We start from the raw sequence: 19,948 nt of genomic DNA, 5'->3' as shown, positions 1-19,948 counted from the left end.
AAACAAACAAAACTCTGTTGTTCACTGATCATTTGAACTTTTTTGTTTTGATTGATTGATTCTCTGATCTTTATTCTTTCTTTCCTTTCACTAACTTTATTGACTTTTTGTAGGTCTTTCAAGTGCTTTGTTACATTGTTTACATTTCTAGGTTTTGGTGTATGCATTATTGCTATAAATTTCCCTCTGTCCTGCTTTTACTGTATCCCAAAGATTTTGTTATGTTTGTTTTCAATTTCTTTAATTTCTATAAACGTTTTTTTCCCTTTAATTTCTTCCATTATTGATTGGTCATTTAGGAGCATGCTATTTAATTTTTACTTATTTGTATATTTTCCAATCTTCTTGTTGATTTGTAATACTAATCTGAGAAGATACACATGATATAATTTATTTTTAAAAAATTATTGAGACTTGATTTGTGACCTAATGTACAATCTATGTGTGAAAAAGAATGTGTATTCTACTGCTATTTGATGGAATGTTCTGTAAATATCTGTTAGGTCCATTTTATCTATAGTATGGTTCAACTCAGATGTTTCTTTATTTTTTTAATTGTCATTCCTTTGAGAAAAGTGAGGTATTGAGGTTCTACACTATCCTTTCATTAGAGTCTATCTCTTTCTTCAGGTTAAATAATATTTGCTTTATGTTCTTATGTGATCCTAAGAACATATATGTTTATAATTAATATATCTTCTTATTTAATTGACCTTTTTATTAATATATAATAAACTTCTTTGTCTCTTTTTACAGTTTTGCATGATTTATCTATTCTAAACCCTTCACTTTTATTGTGTGTATCTTTAACAGTGAAGAGAGTTTTTTGTAGGCAGCACATATATTTAGATCTTGTGGTTTTTTGTTTATTTATCCAGTTTATGTCATTTGATTAGTTAATTTTAGTCCATTTACACTAAGGAATATTATTGATAGTATGAGTATATTCCTGAAATTTGGTTAATTGTATTCTGCTTGCTTTGTATATTTTTTGCTTCTTTACACCTCTTTTATTATTTATTTTTTGTGATTTGGTAGTTTTCTGACATGTTAAGTTTTAGTTCTCTTCCCTTTCACTTTCATGGTTTGCTCTAGAGAGTATTGGTATATTTGTGTGTTTTAAGATGGTAGTTATTATCCTTTCATTTCTAGTGTAGAATGCCCTTAAGTATTTAAGTTGGTCTAGTGGTGATGAATCCCCTCAGACTTTGCTTATCTGGGAAAGACTTCATTTCTCATTTAGTTTTGAAAGATAATTTTTCTTGGTATAATATTCTTGGTTGGCAGTTTTTTCTTTCAATGTTTTCAATGCATCTTCCCCCTTTCTTCTGGCCTGTAAGCATTCTTTTTTGTTTTACTGAGAAATCTCTCTAGGTCTCAGGGGCCTTCCCTTTGACTTGACTTTTTTTTCTTGTTGATTTTGTGATGCTTTTTGTCGAGTCTTTTGAGAGTCTTGGATCTGGATGTCCATTTCTCTTTGAAGTTTTGAGACATTTTCAGACATTATTTCATAAAATGAGTTTTCAATGGCTTCCTCTTTTCTTTGTCTCCTGGAATTTCCACAATGCCTATATTAGGTCTTTTGACTATGTCCCATATGCCTTGTAGGCTTTCTTTATTCTTTTAAATGTGTTTTTCTTTTTACTTGTCTGATTGTGTTAGTTTGTTAGACTGGTCTTTGAGTACCAGAAGTCTTTGTTTTGTTTGATCTGTGTGGATGCTCTCTGTTGAATTTCTCACTTATATTGACTAAATATTTGGTTCTGAGTTTTATGATTGGTTATTTTTAAAATTATTGTTTCTACCTCTCTGGTAAATTTTTCATTCATATCCTGCATTGTGTTCCTTATTTTTTGGTATTGTTTATTTGCTTTTTTTTTTTTTTTTTTTTTTTTGGTGGTGTGGGGGATTGAACCCAGGGCCTTGGGCATTCGAGGCAAGCACCTCTACCAACTGAGCTATGTCCCCAGCCCTGTTTATTTGCATTCTTTTGTATCTCACTACATTTCTTTAGGATCATTATTTTAGGTCCTTCAGGCATCTCATAGATTTCCTTCAATTGAGATTGGCTTATTGAGAATTATTGTTTTACTTTGAAAGTGATATTTTTTCTTTCATGTTTCTTGTGTTCTTATATTGATTTATGCACATCTGTTATTACATTTATTTCTTCCAATTTTTTGAAGTCCTGGAAGTGATAAATATGAATGAGCCTGACTTTTGGTCCCTTGGAACAAGTTTGAATGATATTGAGGCTGTTTACATTAACAGCTGAAATCCCAAGGTTGTAGGCTACTTTGGAGACCTTCCTTAGCTCCCATTAGTCACATGCAGATGTTGGTAGGGGTCCTGGTCCCTCCTTGTGATATTCATAGAGATTGGCCAGAGCCCTCCCAGCTCCCAATGCACAGAAGATGAAATGGGGAACTTGCAATAAGTAGTCCATCTTCCAGAGACCATGGGGTTAGGAGGGGACCTCCCTGAGAGTATGCTGTAGAGTATAGGCACTGGTAGGTGTCCAGAGCGTCAGGGCTCAACCAGGTCTTTCCTCAAGACTAGATGCAGAGACACAGGTGAAATTAAAGCCTGCACAATCAGAAACCAGAGCTTTAACCATCATATTCTTATTTGGTTCAACTATTATTTAAATGTCCCTTCCAAAATTAAGTACTGATGATTAATATTAGTAACTTATCTAGCAAAGAAGAGCTTATTTGTAGAATCTGATGTTATCTATCCCTTTGATAGAATCTACCTTTAAACAAAATTGTATTTTTTTTTTCTTGAACTTTTAAATTTAATCGCAAATTAAATTAACTATTTCTAGTCTGTGGGATAGGATTTTCATCACTATCAAAGGGGACTTAGAAAAGGGTCAGGCAGCCCAGGCCAAGGAACAACCTAAGCAAAACTTCATCTATGGGCTGGGGATGTGGCTCAAGCGGTAGCGCGCTCGCCTGTCATGCGTGCGGCCCGGGTTCGATCCTCAGCACCACATACAAACAAAGATGTTGTGTCCACCGAGAACTAAAAAAATAAATAAATATTTAAAAAAAAAAAAAAAAAAAAAACTTCATCTAATTAAGAAGGGAGTAAAGTAGGGGAAGGCAAAAGAGGAAACCAAGAGGCCCACTGAGGCCAGTCACAGAGGGCCTTTTCTCCATACTCATACGGTTGTTAGGCTTTTTCCAGGTACCGCGGAGAGTCATTTAGAGTTATTAAGCAAGAGAAGGTCATTGTCACTTGGTGGCTAGTGTCAGGAAGGAGAGGATAGTGCTACTCCTGGTCAACCTTTAAGTCCTTCTCCCCTCTGTCCTTGAGGCTTGAGGCTCTCATTTAGCACCTGCTGTCCTTAAAACTGCCAGGCATGGAGGGAAGAGGGAGTATCCAAAGATCAGGGCTCAGAGGGAGAATTGCTCCCTGCATCCCTCCATCTCCAGCTCACCAGCCTCAGGCTGAATGTAATTGTCCTCATTGAAACCATCATCGTCCTCATCTTCAACTCTGGGCGGTTCCCACTTTCTGTTCTGGGCAGTGGGCGGTGTCAGTAGCTGGCATGGTAGTGGCAGCAGAGGTGGAGTTTGGCAGCAAGTGCAAGGAGCACAGAGAAGATCACAGCCCCCAGAACAATCCCTACCAGCACAGGCCAAACCACACCCACAGTGCCCGGTCCAGGGGTTGTGGCTGATACTGTGAGGAGCTCCTAGGACTCCACCTGGCTTTGGTTAGTCTCATTCAAGGAAGGGCCTGCTGACATCAGTGAGCCTTGACCCTTGCCAGAGGCCTATGCCTCTGTTCTTCACGAACTGGGCACAATCTGTGGCATAGAAGTGGCTTCTGGCTAGGCCAGCAGAACTTGGACAGGTCTAAATGAGCTATTTCTATCCAAAAGGAAATCTAAGTCAAACTTGATAAACAGGCACAAAACATCCATAATTTGTGTGAAGACAAATTTGTTACTGAAGAACTGGTTCTCTTCTGCAATATTTGTTTCAGCACAGGAGTTCTGCTTCTGGGAGGTGTCATTTATAAGTAAAGTAAATTTCATAATACTATCATTTTGGGGGGGGGAGTGCAGGGGTGTGCCTGGGATTGAACTTAGGGCCACTCGACCACTGAGCCACTACTATACTATAATTTTTAGTGGAACTTAACTATAATATAAAAGGAATTGTGGGTTAAATATAGTTTATAAATATGTGTTTAATGTACAGAAATTGAGTTTTATTACCAAGTTATTCTATTTTAAGTGAGACATGAATATATTTTCAAAAGTAGATAAAATAATCAATATTAATAAAAGTAACTAAATACAAATAAAATAACATACTGATAAATTGGCTTTAATGAAGTGTTTTAAAATTATGTTTAAATGTATAATACCAAATAGATAACTGCACACAAAAATATTGTTTTTCATATTTTTTCATAAGTATGAGTGTGAAACTTGCCCCATTTAATTCAAAGTAAAAATTGAAGCTCAAATTGCAATTTAATAATGTGTTCAAATTTAGTAAGATCTGACTATAATATCAAAAAAGTTTATCTCATGTAAAATAATTTAAAATGTTAAGGTTTTAATAAAGACATATAAGATTTTAAATTAGAATGAAATATCAGTGAAAATAATAAAAATTATTTTAAGATATCTTTATACATACATATGTATACATGTGTGTATATATGCATGTGTGTATATGTATATATATATGAATCTATATACACACACATGCATATATACACACATGTATACATATGTATGTATAAAGATATCTTTAAAAAAATATATATACACACACATATATCAACTGGATTAAATGATATTGTTTTGACTTTGATAAAGTTTCCTAAAATTCCCAAAACAGTTCAAAATAACTATTACATTTTTATGCTGTTAATATATTTTTAATTTATCTCTGCATTCCTACAAATATGTTAGCTAGATCTGTATTACACAAAGTAATGCATGAATCATAGACTGAAATGAATCTCAGAAGTCAAATACAACCTCAACCCAAACAGAAAAATGAAGAGGTTCAAAACCATACAGCTAAAGAATGGAAGGAGAGAGCTAAAACAGATCCTGTGGCTTCCAGTCCAGGTATATACTATCCTTTGTCATGATTCCTTGTTAGAGGGAATGATTAAAAACATAAACATAAGACTTAAATATATAGAGAGGAAAAAGGGTTTGAGGGGAGATCAGAGATCAGGGTCTATCCTTCATTTATCAGGAGCATTGCCAAGTGTTTCTTGATGCCAAAGGAATTTACGTGGCCTTTGAAAAGACTAATGGGGGTGGTGAGCAGGTGTATAATCTCAATCTTCTGAAATATTTATGAGTAGAATAAAAAACTCAGTGAGAAAGAGAGATGCCAACTGATTGGTTTGGGGATAAGACTAAAATGGGCTCTATAATTCATTTCTGCTTCAAGAGTTTGAATGATTTCAGTAATTAGAATATCTAATGCTTTCTTTTTATAATATTTCGGGAGGAAAAAGTGAGAGGTCCAAGAGGTAAAGGATGCACTGTAATTCACATTAACCACCTCCCCCTGTCAAATGAAGAGGAATTGTACTAAGAAAACACAGGACTCTGTTCCTCTATTCCAAGTTGGTAGTCTTCACCACTGTTATATCACATGGGGAGAATTAATTTTACACGTACCTTATTCTTGGTATAAAGGTGAGGTACCACTTTTTGGAACACCTTTGGCACTTGTTCCATTGTGTCATTATTAACGACGTGTAGTATACAGACTGGAAGTGTAGTGTAGACTTTAGGGACCAAAATCATATCTTGAGGAAACAAAAATGTTTCTCTGCAATCACAAAATTATGGACTTTTCTTAACTTGAGTCTTAAAGTTTGAAACTAGATTTAGTGCCAAGAAAATTTTTTTAGAAGTTTAAATAAAGTTCCAACTAACTAAAAGGTTCACATATTATTTCTTCAGAAATTATCATTAATTATTTTATTTTGACATATAAATCTTAACTACACTAAGAAATCCCATTTTATATATAATTTGTTATTTTTAGCTGATATTCTATTGCTCAGAAGTGAAATCTATTTCTATACTACAAGCATATTAATGTGTTATATTACTTTAATCATATTTCTAAATGTGACTATAAAATTCACATCATCATATTTTGATGAAAGGAACATAGATAAGGATGTCTATATTATTCATCCATAACAAATGTGGAAAATTTTAACCTACTTATGAAAGCAAACTATAAACCGAGTTATTACTACTCTACTTTTACTACTATAAGTAAAACTCTACAGATATAAATACTGTATGCCATTTAAAGATGATATAATTCACCACTATTTAATAGTCTCACCTGAATACTATAAACCAAGAATTTGGTGGCTGGTCTGGATAGGTCACAGAATAGTCAGCAAAAGAAATCTTAGTTTCTTCATCTTGATAGCAAGGGTAAGATTCAATAGATTTGCACTTGCTTTTGAACATTAGTCTAGAAATGTAAAAGTAAATTGAGTATAAATGAAAAACAGGCTACTTTTAAAATAAACTCTTAAATAGAGAATAAATAGTGCAGGCAATGGTTTGGTAGATTGAGTACTTAATCAAAGTGTGGCCATGTGAGCCAGTACCTGGTGCCAAGGTAAAGGAGCCCATCCCAAGCACTCCTAAAAGATGTCTCTTGAAGGCACCCTAAGTTGTCTGAACTCTAGATCAAGGGAGAGTTATTGGTGGTAATCAAAGTTCATCGGTGGAAAATGAGACCCGAGTTTATAGCTGGGGAAATCAGAAGCAAACCAGCTTTAGGTAGCAGCCACTAAATGATCTAGAACTGAGGTAGAAAATAAGAGACCAGAATGGAATTTAAATATTAAAAGTGGGTTTGGAAAAATAGACTAAAAACAAAAACAAAAACAAAAAAGAACTAAAGCCATGAACAAGGGAAGAGTACTAGAGCTTTCCTTCTGCATGATTTCTGCTATATAAGGAAGTGGTGAATGCAGCTGGTTAAAAGAATTATAGACTGCAGTCTGTCCACGTTTGCCCCCTGCAAGATTGGCATACTCCAAAATTTCATGTGATGGCTCCTCTTGGGTCTTTTTCCTCCCACCCTACCAAAATCTAGATCCAGCCTTTGTAGTACCAGCAATATAGGCTCTTTTATATGAAGTCTCAGGTATTTTCTGGGATAGAGACTATAATGGACATAGAAAATGGTTCTCTATTAGAGGTCAATTCAGACCTAGAGATGTTCTTGGCTACCAGAAGGCAGATGGTTTCATTGGTGGTCAGTGGAAAGCAAAGCCATGGAGCCCTTATGGAGGACAGAGTTCATATAAGCCAGTTGATCCTCAGTCTTTGGTGATGGGAGAAAATTAGCAGGGTTATACCTGGATGGGTTTATAAAGCCTTTTAAAATGGTAACAAGAACAAAGAGTAAGGTTTGCCTGGGGTAGAGGTGACTTCTGCTTATAGTCCTGGCATAAATATTAATAGTTCTCCATATTTTCTTGTCAAAGCGTCTGAATGTGAATGGCAAATGACATGATCACCATAAGAGGAATTAAATGTGGTGGTCTGCTGATGCAGAACACTGCTGTAAGGCAGATGGGACTGACCCAATCTACACATGGGCTTTGGTTGAGCCAACACAAGAACAAAGCAGGTCATATGGAGCTCTGAAATGAAACCTCCCACCATTCTAATGTAAGGGTAAGACTGAGTCTTTCTAAACTGTCTCTTTTCCCCCCACACTCTGTGTGTGTTTTCATCTAACTCAAGAAATCCTAATAAATATAAGGTCATCCAAATCTTGATGTACCATGTGGAATATTGTGAATGACCCATAAAGACATCCACAATAGAGGTAAAAGACCTAATCATAATTAAGACTTAATTTAGTCAGATTTTTATTGACCCCACTTCTTCACAGGGGAACTTGTTCCTTAGCATGACCTTTACATGAAAAGTAGGTGTAGGATCTGACTAGATAGAAATCTTCCTGTGTATGCGGGTGTAGTGGCACATGCTTGTCATCCTAGTGGCTTAGGAGGTGAGACAGGAGGATCACAAGTTCAAGGCCAGCCTCAGCAACTTAGTGATACCCTAAGCAACTCAGTGAGACCCTGTCTCAAAATGAAAAATAAAAAGGGCTGGGGATGTGGCTCAGAGATTAAGTACCCCTGGGTTCTAGAAATCTTCCCAGGAGAGCCCCCACAATGCAGAAGCAAAATGTAAAATGTACAATTTGCAGAAACAAATTGTAAAATTGCAAAGTGTATTTATATATAATTTTCTATTTCTCTCTTGCCCACAAATAAAGTCAATTTTTAATTTATGTTAGTCTTGTATCCAACTTTCTTCAATTCTCTTGTTAATTCTAACAGTTTTTATGCATTTTTTGTTGTGTTCTACATACATAATCCTATTACCTGTTAATAGTGGAAGTTTTGTTTCTTCCTTTAAAGCCCTTGTGACTTCCGCTTTACTTTACTGCTGTTACACCCTTCTGGGAATTTCAGGACTATCTTGAGTGTAAGTGGCCGGACAGATATCTTTGTCTCATTCTCAATCTCAGGGAAAACTTTCTCTAGGTGCAGTTTTCTTTATGTCTTTCCTACGTGGGGTCTGCAGATTCTCTTAAAAATATGGCTTGTTGTCTTTTATCAGCTTTTGGAAGTTCTCAGCTATTGTTTTCTTGCATTCCAGTCACTAATTACATATACTCTAGACTCTATGAGTGTGTTCCTCAAGTCCCTTGGACTCATTATTTACTTTTACATTCTTGCCTGCTTCAGTTGAATACTTTGCATTGACCTGTCTTGTAGTACATCTGATCTCTTCTTCTCTTCTGCCTAATTTGCTGTTATATCCACTCTTGCTTTCAAATATTAAAATGTTCCAGTATACACTTTCTGTTTTACTATATTTTATTAATAAAAGTACTAAACTTTACATCTAGTTTTTCTTTCTTTCTTCTTTATGTGCCTGAGCATTTCCATAATAGTCATATCATAGCCAACTATAATAGGATTTTTTTTCTGCCATCTCCAATATCTGGATCAGGTGAGGCTTAAAATTACATATACATGAATAGTTTTCTCTTTATTTTATTCAGATTTTCCTATCTCTTGGAACAGACTTGTGGCTAGAATACATTTTTCTTAAGGCTCAATCTACTTCCAATTTGCCCCTGTTGTCCTCTAGGGATTTTATCTGATTACTTTGTTTGTTGGGACATCTCCCTTACCTGATCCTAAACTCTTAACTTTTGTCTTCTTGGTTCAATAAGATTTCAGGAGGCTTTGTTCTGCTTTTCTATTTAGAATTTTAGCCATGTACAACTCAGACACAAACAAAAAGTAGCAATATTTTTGATAAACTGTAGTGAAATATTTTGGATAAAATGTAGTGGAAGTTCAAAAGCAGTGGTATTTCTAACTGTAATGATTCAGGGAAAACTCAACAGGTATGGTAGCATTTGAACTGGACCCTGAAGTACATCAATGTCACTATGGTGCCTTACCTTAGGAGTGAAACTGCATACTGTTCTAAATTCATTTCCAACATAGCCCAAACTTTTTGAAGTGTATCTGCAACAATAGCATTTTCCTTTGTCTCTAAAAATAATAATAAAAATAACAATATTAAATCTGTGAGATGCCTGAAAGATCATCTTGTTCGCAGTCTTCATTGCACAGATGAAGACTTTGAAATTCACAAGCAAGACAGCTCCAAACTCACAAGCTTCTTAACCAAAAAGATCATGTGTAAAGTATAGAACTATAAACTTTTAGGTAAGATCTCTGCTCACGACGTTATGCTATTTTCCTTCATCTTTAGTTTGAATATCATAAACTGGTTTTTTTTTTTTTTGATGTAGTGGAAGATACTCATCAAAAGGGTTATGTAAGGAGAGATTCTGTCACACCAGACATTTCTTATGGAAAATCTTCATCCTGGAAAAAGCAATTCAATCTATTTTTCTAAAGAACAAGAGCTAATAGGATTCCACTAATGCTTAATCTACTGCATTTATCCACAAATGGCTTAAAAGTAGGTGATCTTGTAGGAAGATGCATCCCATAATCAGCACCCTACAGTTAACTTGACAGAAACCAACATTCTTTTTCCAATTATCCTACTTCAATTTTTTTGTAGTGTTATGGTTTGATGCAAAGTGTCCTCCAAAAGCTCATGTGTGAGACAATGCAAGAAAGTTTAGAGGAGAAATGTTTGGGTTATGAGAGCCTTAACCCAATCAGTGAATTTCTCTCCTGATAGGATTAACTGAGTGGGAACCAAAGCTGGTTAGTGTATGGCTAGAGAAGGTGGGCGGGCACTGGAGACATGCCCTTCTGGTATATATTTTGTATCTGGTGAGTGGAGTCTCTATCTCCCCTCCTGATCATCACATGAGCTGAGTTCCTCTGGCATACTCTTCATCCATGATGTTATGCCTGACTTTGAGTCCCAAAGAATCAACCTGGTTATCTCTGGACTGGGATCTCTGAAAGTGTGAACCACCAGCTAAACTTTTTCTCCTCTAAAATTGTGGTCATGTCTTTTAGTCACAGCAGAGAAAAAGCTGACTAAAACACATAGTCTTTCCATTGATATCTAAAACTGATATCGTAAGATATTTACCTGTCTACTGTATATATACTTAATGCATATGGGAACATAAGTCTCATTAGAGCAGAAATTTTGTCTGTTTCACTGACTTCTATAATGCTAAAATCTACAACAGTGCTTCACTCATGAGATTTACTCAATAACTATGTGGTGAGTGAAAGAAATGAAAATACCACTAAGAACATTATTAAATGGCTCAAGTTTTCCAGTTTCTAAAGGGGAAAATAAATCATTGTATGAATTTAATTTTAGAATATATATGGACAACTAAAAGCATATTTCACCATACATTTAGTTTGATAAATACATATATTTTTCTAATAGAAAAAATTAAAATAAGGCAATTGTAATATTTTCTGTCATAAAACTAAGCAGTGAACGTTTTTCCCTTGGTGTTTCTGTATAGTTTTGGCTCCTTACATGAATGTTTTGACTATTGGCATTAAATGTTTCAAATAGAGATTTTTTTATAACAAATATTTTTCAAGATAACCAAAAAATCTTATTGAAGATATTTTCCTATCAACATGCTGACAGAAATACCACAATAAAATAATTAAATATAATCTCTACTCTTTTCTCTTAAGCTATAATATACACATTTTCACATAAAATTTAAACACCTAAGTATATTTGATTTAATAAATCTCAGAATACACTTGAAAAAAATGCATTTCATGCATTCTCGAAGTGGTTACTCATATGGAGGCTTCTTTATTATTAGTTAATTAATTAATTAATTCATTCATTCATTCATTCATTTGAAATCCACTCTAGAAATGTAGAAATCTCTACGACTTAACTGATGAGTGATACAGCTCGCTGATAGTCACTGGTTAGGTATTGAGAGAAAGATTAGTTCCTTCTTTGAAAGAATTTGCAATGGATTTGAAAACAAAACTGATCACTCCCTTGTTCCTTCATTATTCATGCATTCTTTCAGCAAGTATTTATTGTATGCTCTGTGTCAGTCATTCTGCTAAATTTGGGGAACAGGAGAGTGAGTGTTGACACGCTTATTGACCTCAAGTAATTTCAGTATTTGTAGAATGACAATTAATTAGCAGAGCCATAAAGTAGGACGACTGATTCTTAGATATTTTCAATTAGCACACATAAATACAATTATTCTTATACACACCAGTTCATTTTATACGTGTTCAAAAAATACCTGGTGTTCTGGCTTTCATAAGTAATCTAATGTAAGTCCCTCTCCACATGGATTGAATTTTAATTGCCGCTGCCATTTCCTCAGGAGAATACTGTTTGTCATTTGATGATGGCAAAAAAAATTTAGCGTCTATCCATTCTGCTGGAAAAGAAAAACAAGCTCTGGACAGAAAAGCCATATTTAATCCCTTCCCCAAATTTCAATGCTTTTGCCTACTAAACCCTCTGACATGTCCAAGGCCACCATGCTGGATTTATCATTATATTGAATGTTACCTGTTGTCTGTTTCAGAATGGGAACATTCTTGAGAAGGGAAACACGTGAACTAGGGATACCTCAGTGAACTATTAGAGATTGCTCTGTGCAAAGAGCCAGAGGTTTTCCTGAGAACTGAAAGGAAGCATAAAAATGGTGGGAATGAAGATTGCATATGGGAAGAGGGGGAAGTAAAGACAATTTGTTTGGGGGATCTTCCTAGAGTGGCTTTCATATCTTTTTAAGGTTAGGAGAAAATAAAATTGGGAAATTCTGGAAGTAGGTGTGGCAGGGATTAGGAAGGATACTCAGCAGATCCTAGGAACTCCTTGACCTCTGTGACCATATCCACGTAGATCTGTTCAACCTACACCACAAAAACCTGAAGCGCATTCTTTACCAAGTACTTATCTCTATAGGGCTAGAGATTCTTTGGTCAAGTATTTAAAATTAATACCTAAAGAAACGTCCTCTAAGGAAGAATCAAGTAATTCCACATCCAAGACCATAGCACGGAATGCAAATTTAAAGTTTGAAAGAGGCTTTGCCATTTGAGCTTTTTTCATTAAACGCCATAAAGAAATATAAAAAACCTGAAAAAGATAAAATACATTTATACATTTTTGAAACCAAGAAAATGCCATAACCTGGCCATAGAATCTTAATGATATGTAAAAAAACATTTTTAAATATATATACAATCTAACAGAAGACTCTTTTTTTGGCGGGGGTGGTATTTGGGATTGAACTCTGAGGTGTTTTATCACTGACCTCTGAGCTATACATCTCTAGCCTTTTGATTTTTTTTTTTAAATTTTGAGACAGAGTCTCACTAAGTTGTTGAGGTTGGCCTCGAACCTACAATCCTCCTGTATCAGTTTCCCAAGTCACTGGGCTTGCTGGTATGCATTACCACACCCAGGTAACAGAAGACTCTTCCAAGCCTCACTCACCTAGTAAAGATCAAATTTATCATTTTCTTTTTTTTCTAATTTAATAAAACTTAATTACTGCCATAAGTTTATGATAAATATCCAATCACAATACAGTGTTAAACTGGTTGAGAATATACAGAGTAAGATAAAAATATGATCCATGTACTTAAGCAAGTTCAACACCATATTTCATTGTTAAAAGATGCTAGAAAGACATCATTGTTTAATATGGTAAAAAAAACCAAGAAAATATGTTGCTTAGAGTTTTTATCACTTTCTTATCATACAGGTGTATTTTTTATATTGAAAAAGTTCTTGCAGATATATTTAGTAAGGTTTTTCAGCATGTCACTTTTAAAATATATAATGGAGATGTTTTGTTACCAGAACACCCCCCTTTTTGTAAGGGATGCATGCATGAGGACCCTTTATATATTAAATCAGGGCTAGCCATGATAGGCCCAGGCACAAAGTCATGGGGAGCAGAGATGCTGACTACCCAAGGCCCTACTGCACAGTCTGTCTCTCCTCTAGGTGGTCATCTAACCTGTCAGTAACAGCAACTGACTATCCTTGACATGGTGCTTGATATTGTGACATCCTCTGAGGAGTCCAGCCAGTCACTTGGTGGCAAGTGAGTTTCCATGTATTTCCAACAAGGTGGTCATAGATTCATCTTTCCTAGAATTGACAGCTACCACAGGAATGAGTATCACTGTCCAGAAAGTTGTAGAAGATATGATTTATAAACATGCAATCCAGTCTAACATACTCTTGCACCAACAAACAGGCTATACAGTGAGGATATTTAACCTTTGAGAATTGTCTTGTACCCAGTGGTTCTAAAATTTTCTATAGATAGAATTGAATTCCTGGTAATTGGAATGTCACATGAAAGGCTAAGTAAGAAGTCATCTTGGAATGAGAGTGTCCATCTATTGAGCTAAGACCAATATGTAGTGCTTTTTGGATCTTGGCAAGCATTTCTTGTAATTATTCCTTGTAATTGTGCCCTAGGTAAATGATTCTCACCTAGGGGTGATTTGCTCCCAGGTAAGGTTGATGGGTAAAATATACTACACTGTAGAGGCAAATGCACATTTAAAATAAGAGCCCCACTCATTTTCTTGGGGTATTTATTTTAGAAAACATGATTCTAAGCTCTTTCTTTCTTTTTAAAAGGTAAATAAGCCTCTTTCAGCTTTGAATTCCAGAAATGTCTTTCTTAAGGACCTGGGAACCAGCTCTTTGAAATGTTGTCATCAAGGAAGATAACGCCCTCACCTTCCAGTTTCTTTGGGAGGGTAGGAGTCTGACTTCGGTGGGTACTATGCTTAAGTTACAAAACTGCCCCTTGTCTGAAATGTGGGGAAAACTCATTTTTCTTTTGCAAAAAGACAATTAACTAACACAAATGGACACCCCTGATGCTTAGGGAATTTAGGATGAACTATGTGTGACAAATGGGGCCATTGGGTCTTTTTACTTGAGACCTCCCTGTTGTTTGCCTCTACAGTATGTATGGGGGACTGCGCCTACTTGACTACAGAAAAAGATGAGTTTTTTTGTCTTTGCAATCTCTTAGCTGATTGCCTGTGATGTTTATCATATCCTGTTTTCTTCAATAGAAAATGTTTTTTCTGTCTTTGTAAAAAGGTCTTCTAGGTTGGAGAGAAGATTTTGTTTTCAATTGTTACTTCAATAACACCCCATATCTACTTGTATTTGAATAACGAATAACATGAATATTTTTTAGAAATATTTTTTGTTATAAGCCTGAACTAAATATGGTACATACTGTTTGTTTACATTAAATTCAAATTTAACTGCATGTTCTCTATTTTTTTGTTTACATGACAATAGATTATATTTTGTTATATGTGACAATAGAATGTATTTTGACATATCATACATACATGGAGTATAACTTCCCATTTTTATGATCATTTTCTGTCTGGAGACATTTTCTATTGTCACAATTGGATGCTACTGGCAACTAGAGGGTAGAGACTTGTGATGCTATTTCACATCTTGCAGTGCACAAGACAACCCCATCACAAGAATTACCTAGCCTAACAAGTCAATAATGTCAAGGTTAAAAAATGCAGACATATGTCCACTTGACTGCTGGGCAGCTAGGGTGTACAGGTTCAAGTATGCTCTCAGTCTCCCTTGTCAAGAGGCCACCAGGAAGCGCCTGCGCTTTACTCCTCCTGGCTGTTTGTGAAGCCAGAATGCTACTTAGCCCTGGCAGAGACACAGGTTCTACTTGAAAGAAAGTTAAAGTCCCCAAGGGCAACCACATATCAATAGGGAAACAGTTGGTGGGCAAGGGTCTTAGTCTCTCCACCCTTCTGAGGGACAACCTATGGTTTATAAGGATGATGGAGGCCCAGTAGTCCACTGCAGCAATAATCACGTTCTTTTTTTTTTTTAATTTTTTATTGTTGGTTGTTCAAAACATTACAAATTTCTTGATATATCATATTTCACACTTTGATTCAAGTGGGTTATGAACTCCCATTTTTACCCCATATACAGATTGCAGAATCACATCAGTTACACATCCATTGATTTACATATTGCCATACTAGTGTCTGTTGTGTTCTGCTGCCTTTCCTATCCTCTACTATCCCCCCTCCCCTCCCCTCCCCTCCCCTCTTCTCTCTCTACTCCCTCTACTGTCATTCATTTCTCCCCCTTGTATTATTTTTCCCTTTCCCCTCACTTCCTCTTGTATGTACTTTTGTATAACCCTGAGGGTCTCCTTCCATTTCCATGCAATTTCCCCTTCTCTCTCCCTTTCCCTCCCACCTCTCATCCCTGTTTAATGTTAATCTTCTTCTCATGCTCTTCGTCCCTACTCTGTTCTTAGTTACTCTCCTTATATCAAAGAAGACATTAGGCATTTGTTTTTTAGGGATTGGCTAGCTTCACTTAGCATAATCTGCTCTAATGCCATCCATTTCCCTGCAAATTCTATGATTTTGTCATTTTTTAATGCAGAGTAATACTCCATTGTGTATAAATGCCACATTTTTTTTTATCCATTCGTCTATTGAAGGGCATCTAGATTGGTTCCACAATCTTGCTATTGTGAATTGTGCTGCTATGAACATCGATGTAGCAGTGTCCCTGTAGCATGCTCTTTTTAGGTCTTTAGGGAATAGACCGAGAAGGGGAATAGCTGGGTCAAATGGTGGCTCCATTCCCAGCTTTCCAAGAAATCTCCATACTGCTTTCCAAATTGGCTGCACCAATTTGCAGTCCCACCAGCAATGTACAAGTGTACCCTTTTCCCCACATAATAATCACGTTCTTTAACCAATTTCTTCCTCTTTCTCATTCTCTTCTTTTCACTCCCTCATTTCTTCTTTCTGAAATCTCTTCCCAAATAAATTACCTCCATCCAGAATATTTTCTCGGGTTCAGATTCTGGAGGTCACCTGAGATAATATATTGCATTTCAAATAGAAAGCCCCTCTTCAGGAACATCCCATCTGGGACAAGCTTACCCTGAAGTGCTGGACCATGAGCTCTTTGTCGTGGAGAGGCACAGGGTAATGAGCCGCTTGCAGATCCTTCAGAGCTGCAGATAATCTAACCTTGTCTCTGAAATTAGCAATCACATTTCCAACAGCTTTCATAATAAGCAGAGACTGTTCTGTGAATCGGTAGCTCTCCTATAAAAATGAAGAATATATAGGAGCCAACCTTGAGTTTATTGAAGTGTAATTCAGTTTACAAAAATTTGATTTCTGGGGGGAAAACAAATTTTAACTATGTGGTTGGCCCAGCAGCTCTCTGTGGAGAACTTACTTGAACAAAGCCTTTTTACTAGACGCTGTAGTCTCAGTGGTACATACACAGGAGGGATACCTAGCTGACACTGGAGGTCAGGGAAGATTTCCACACAGTATCAACATCCAGACTTAGTTCAGAAGGATGGCAAGGAAATTAGTTTGACAAAAACCAAGTGGAGTTTGAGGACTGAGGGGCACAGAAAATTGTTGGGAGAAAATCATAAAAACAAACAAAAAACCGAAGAGGGTGAGCTAGCTCAGGCTGTTGGCTATCAACTCTGAGGAAACAAGAAGAGCAAGAGGGAGACAGAGGTTTCAGAAAATAAGTCATATTTTTAAAAACCTGAGAACTTCCTGAGGTGATGGAAGACTGTCTTGTGTGGTGTGTGGTGAGTAGTGGTGGTTGCCTGGCAGGTACTTGGAGGCGCAGGAACAGAGCAAGGCCAGAGGAGAACCATGAAGTCAGCTTTACCTCTTCCCAGGGTGCATCACAGTGCCACCATTGCATCTTGGTTCCTGCAGAAATACTGTGGAATGGCTCAGCACGTGTTCCTGGACAGCACAGATGCCTCACTGGGGTGAGAAACTGATGCTATCCTAGTGAATTTGCCTCCCCATTACCTCTTCCAAGTCCCAGTCTTAAAAAGGCTCATTGAAGCAGTGATTCCCCTTAAGGGGAACTTATGGCCAAGACAATGTCTGGGTAAGTAGCAGCATTGAGAATGATGGACATTATTATCCAAAGTACATGTATGAAGACATGACTTGGTGTGAACGTGATTTAACAGAGATGTGAAAAATCATTCTCTACATATGTAATAAGAATTGTAATACATTCCACTGTCATGTATTTAAAAAATAAAATCAATTTTAAAAAGTAAAATCTGCGAGATTAAAAAAAGAGAGAGAGAGAGAGAGAGAATGACCACTCAGGACTCTGAGGAGCATGAGTCCCCCGACCCTGGGGTCAGTCTGTCCTTCTTTGTCTCTTCAGTAGGATCAAAGAGACATGAGTACTGGGCTTGAGTCCCAATAATCTTTACAAGACACAGAAATGGTACCTCCAAGGAAACAAGCTCACACACCAAAACAATTAAGTCCCTAGGGAGTTAAATCACCTGCAGGAAGATGAAAAACTAGATAAAACAGATCATCTGAAGCCAAATTATTCTAAAATGATAAGAATTTGAAATAAGCAGGATAAATATAGTCAAGGAAATAAGGGGCACATGCATATAAGATGGACTTGCTAATGTTCCTTCTGTGCCTCAAAAAGACATGGTGTCGCTGAGATGGCACAGTGGAGAGAGGAGAGAGGGTGAGTGAGGCAAGGAAGCTGCCCTTGAGCTTCACTGTTGCTAGCAGAATTGTGGGCTGGCATAGAGCCCCCCATCAGTACAAGGTTGTTCACTTGGAGTTGGGTCTCTTTTGTTTTGTTTTGGTTGTTAGGGAGGAGTTGTTAGAGGTGAGAAAGTACCAGGAATTATGCTATGGGGAGGGCCATATTCTAGGCTTCCCCCAAATGCACATAGGCAGAGAAAAGATCTACAGCAAAGAGAAGACTTCAGAAGAGGTGCTGGCCCTGCTGGCCATGTCAGAACAGAGAAGCAAGAGAAATCAAGAAGAGACCAAGAAAAAGTGGCAACAGAAACAAACTCCCATGAGCCCTTTGCCTTCTGAATCCCAGGGACATACCCATTTCTTAAGCCAAGGAAGGAATGAAAGGAGTTTCAAAAATTTAAACCATATCAAACAGGACTGTACTGATTGTTTATTCCGCAAAGGAACAATGACATTATGAGACCTCCCTGAGAAGTCAACAGATGTGAAAAGGGACTCAACAGAGAAGAGGTCAGGGCAGTCACTGGAGGAAAATTAAATTATTTTATTTATATCAATACAGAATTTAGATTGTCCACTATACAAATTGCAGTTAGGCATTTCATAAAGAATATACCAAATAGTTTAAAAGGGCAAAAAGTAAATGAAAAATGGAGATAGAATTTCCTTCAAAATCTTTGAAGATAAAACACACACAGAATGCAGTTGCTAAGATATTTACCGGCTCAAAGTTGGGCAGCACCACATCTTCATCCCCAATGACGAAGGTCACCATGCTGCAGACATGTATGGAGTGTCCCACTGGGGAGTACACGGTGAAGAGCAGCATGTGTCTCCTAAAGGGAATGGGTTCTGTGAGGACCAGCTGCCTCCTCTGCTGTCATGTTTGCCCTTATTAGTTATTCGAGAACAACTTAAAACTAAAACTAGGATAAAGGTCTCTGAAGCGTTGAGTTTTACTATATATATATATATATATTTTTTTTTTTACATAGATGGGATAAAGAACTTTGAATCTTCACTCAAAAAAAAAAAAAACTCTTGACGATCATGGAATATATATTTGACTAATTACATAGGACAAAAATAGTTATGCCAAATGACAAACTTGAACATGCTGGGGATACATCCCACACATTCCACTCACATTATGAAAGACTAGCTTTGATTTTTTCCTAACAACAACAACAACAAATTATGTGCCTATAGGGTTTTGTCAATTTTACAGTCTTTTTCTAAAAAAAAAAAAAATGCATCATTTTATGTAAGTTAATAGCATATCAGCTACCAGCTGCAATATTACTGAGAACAGGGGTATTCATGTTGATGGACGGGGCTTGTGGGAATGTGGCCACAAGAGAACTCTTACTAATTCTCTGTCCTTGCTTGTGTCAATGATTGAGTGTTCAAAGTAACTTGGAAGAATCTTTTCTCCTAGAGTTTTAGAGCAGAAGTGAGAAATAGTGAAGTTTTAAAATTCATCATTTTCTGCAAATCCTAAATGCTTGCCATATATTAGTTTAGCATTTTATTTCATTATGTAGGCTTTGCCTTTTGCACCAGAGCCATTGGTTTATATTGATCACATAGAATTAGCATAATTGATCATGGGGGGAAAATTAGGTGAAAATATTTCACATGAAGTATGAAGTAATACTCTGAATTTTATTTACCAAAATCAAGAAGCCATGCTCCTTATGTATTTTTTTTTACAATGGAATGTGTGATACATTTAGTCACCTTTACCTTAATTAAAAATAACATCTAACAAAAAAATAACCACAGGTGGAACTCCAGACTGGTAGGGAGAGAT

General features: G+C 36.4%; 1 protein-coding gene and 1 pseudogene across 6 annotated transcripts in view; both read right to left on the bottom strand.

Annotated features, from left to right (window-relative positions):
• The window catches only part of Adgb (androglobin), a 170,528-nt gene that overhangs the window by 57,581 nt on the left and 92,999 nt on the right, over positions 1-19,948 (bottom strand). For 5 of the 6 annotated variants that reach the window (XM_046427449.2, XM_046427450.2, XM_046427454.2 and 2 more), the window contains 7 exons: positions 18,857-18,971; positions 16,507-16,674; positions 12,514-12,649; positions 11,802-11,942; positions 9,522-9,615; positions 6,354-6,488; positions 5,669-5,822 (listed from right to left, as the gene is read on the bottom strand). In XM_046427449.2, the coding sequence (XP_046283405.1) occupies positions 5,669-5,822; positions 6,354-6,488; positions 9,522-9,615; positions 11,802-11,942; positions 12,514-12,649; positions 16,507-16,674; positions 18,857-18,971 (943 nt within the window). The remainder of the gene's footprint in view (positions 1-5,668; positions 5,823-6,353; positions 6,489-9,521; positions 9,616-11,801; positions 11,943-12,513; positions 12,650-16,506; positions 16,675-18,856; positions 18,972-19,948) is intronic. The other variant, XM_046427451.2, reaches the window with a different exon arrangement.
• On the bottom strand, positions 3,153-3,896 carry LOC124081182 (type III endosome membrane protein TEMP-like; annotated as a pseudogene).

This window comes from Marmota monax, unplaced genomic scaffold (assembly GCF_021218885.2).
Source record: "Marmota monax isolate L192 unplaced genomic scaffold, Marmota_monax_Labrador192_F-V1.1 WCK01_AAM20220418_F8-fsc00114, whole genome shotgun sequence".
Classification (NCBI taxonomy): Eukaryota; Metazoa; Chordata; class Mammalia; order Rodentia; family Sciuridae; genus Marmota; species Marmota monax.
This window is presented reverse-complemented; position numbering and strand designations above follow the sequence as displayed.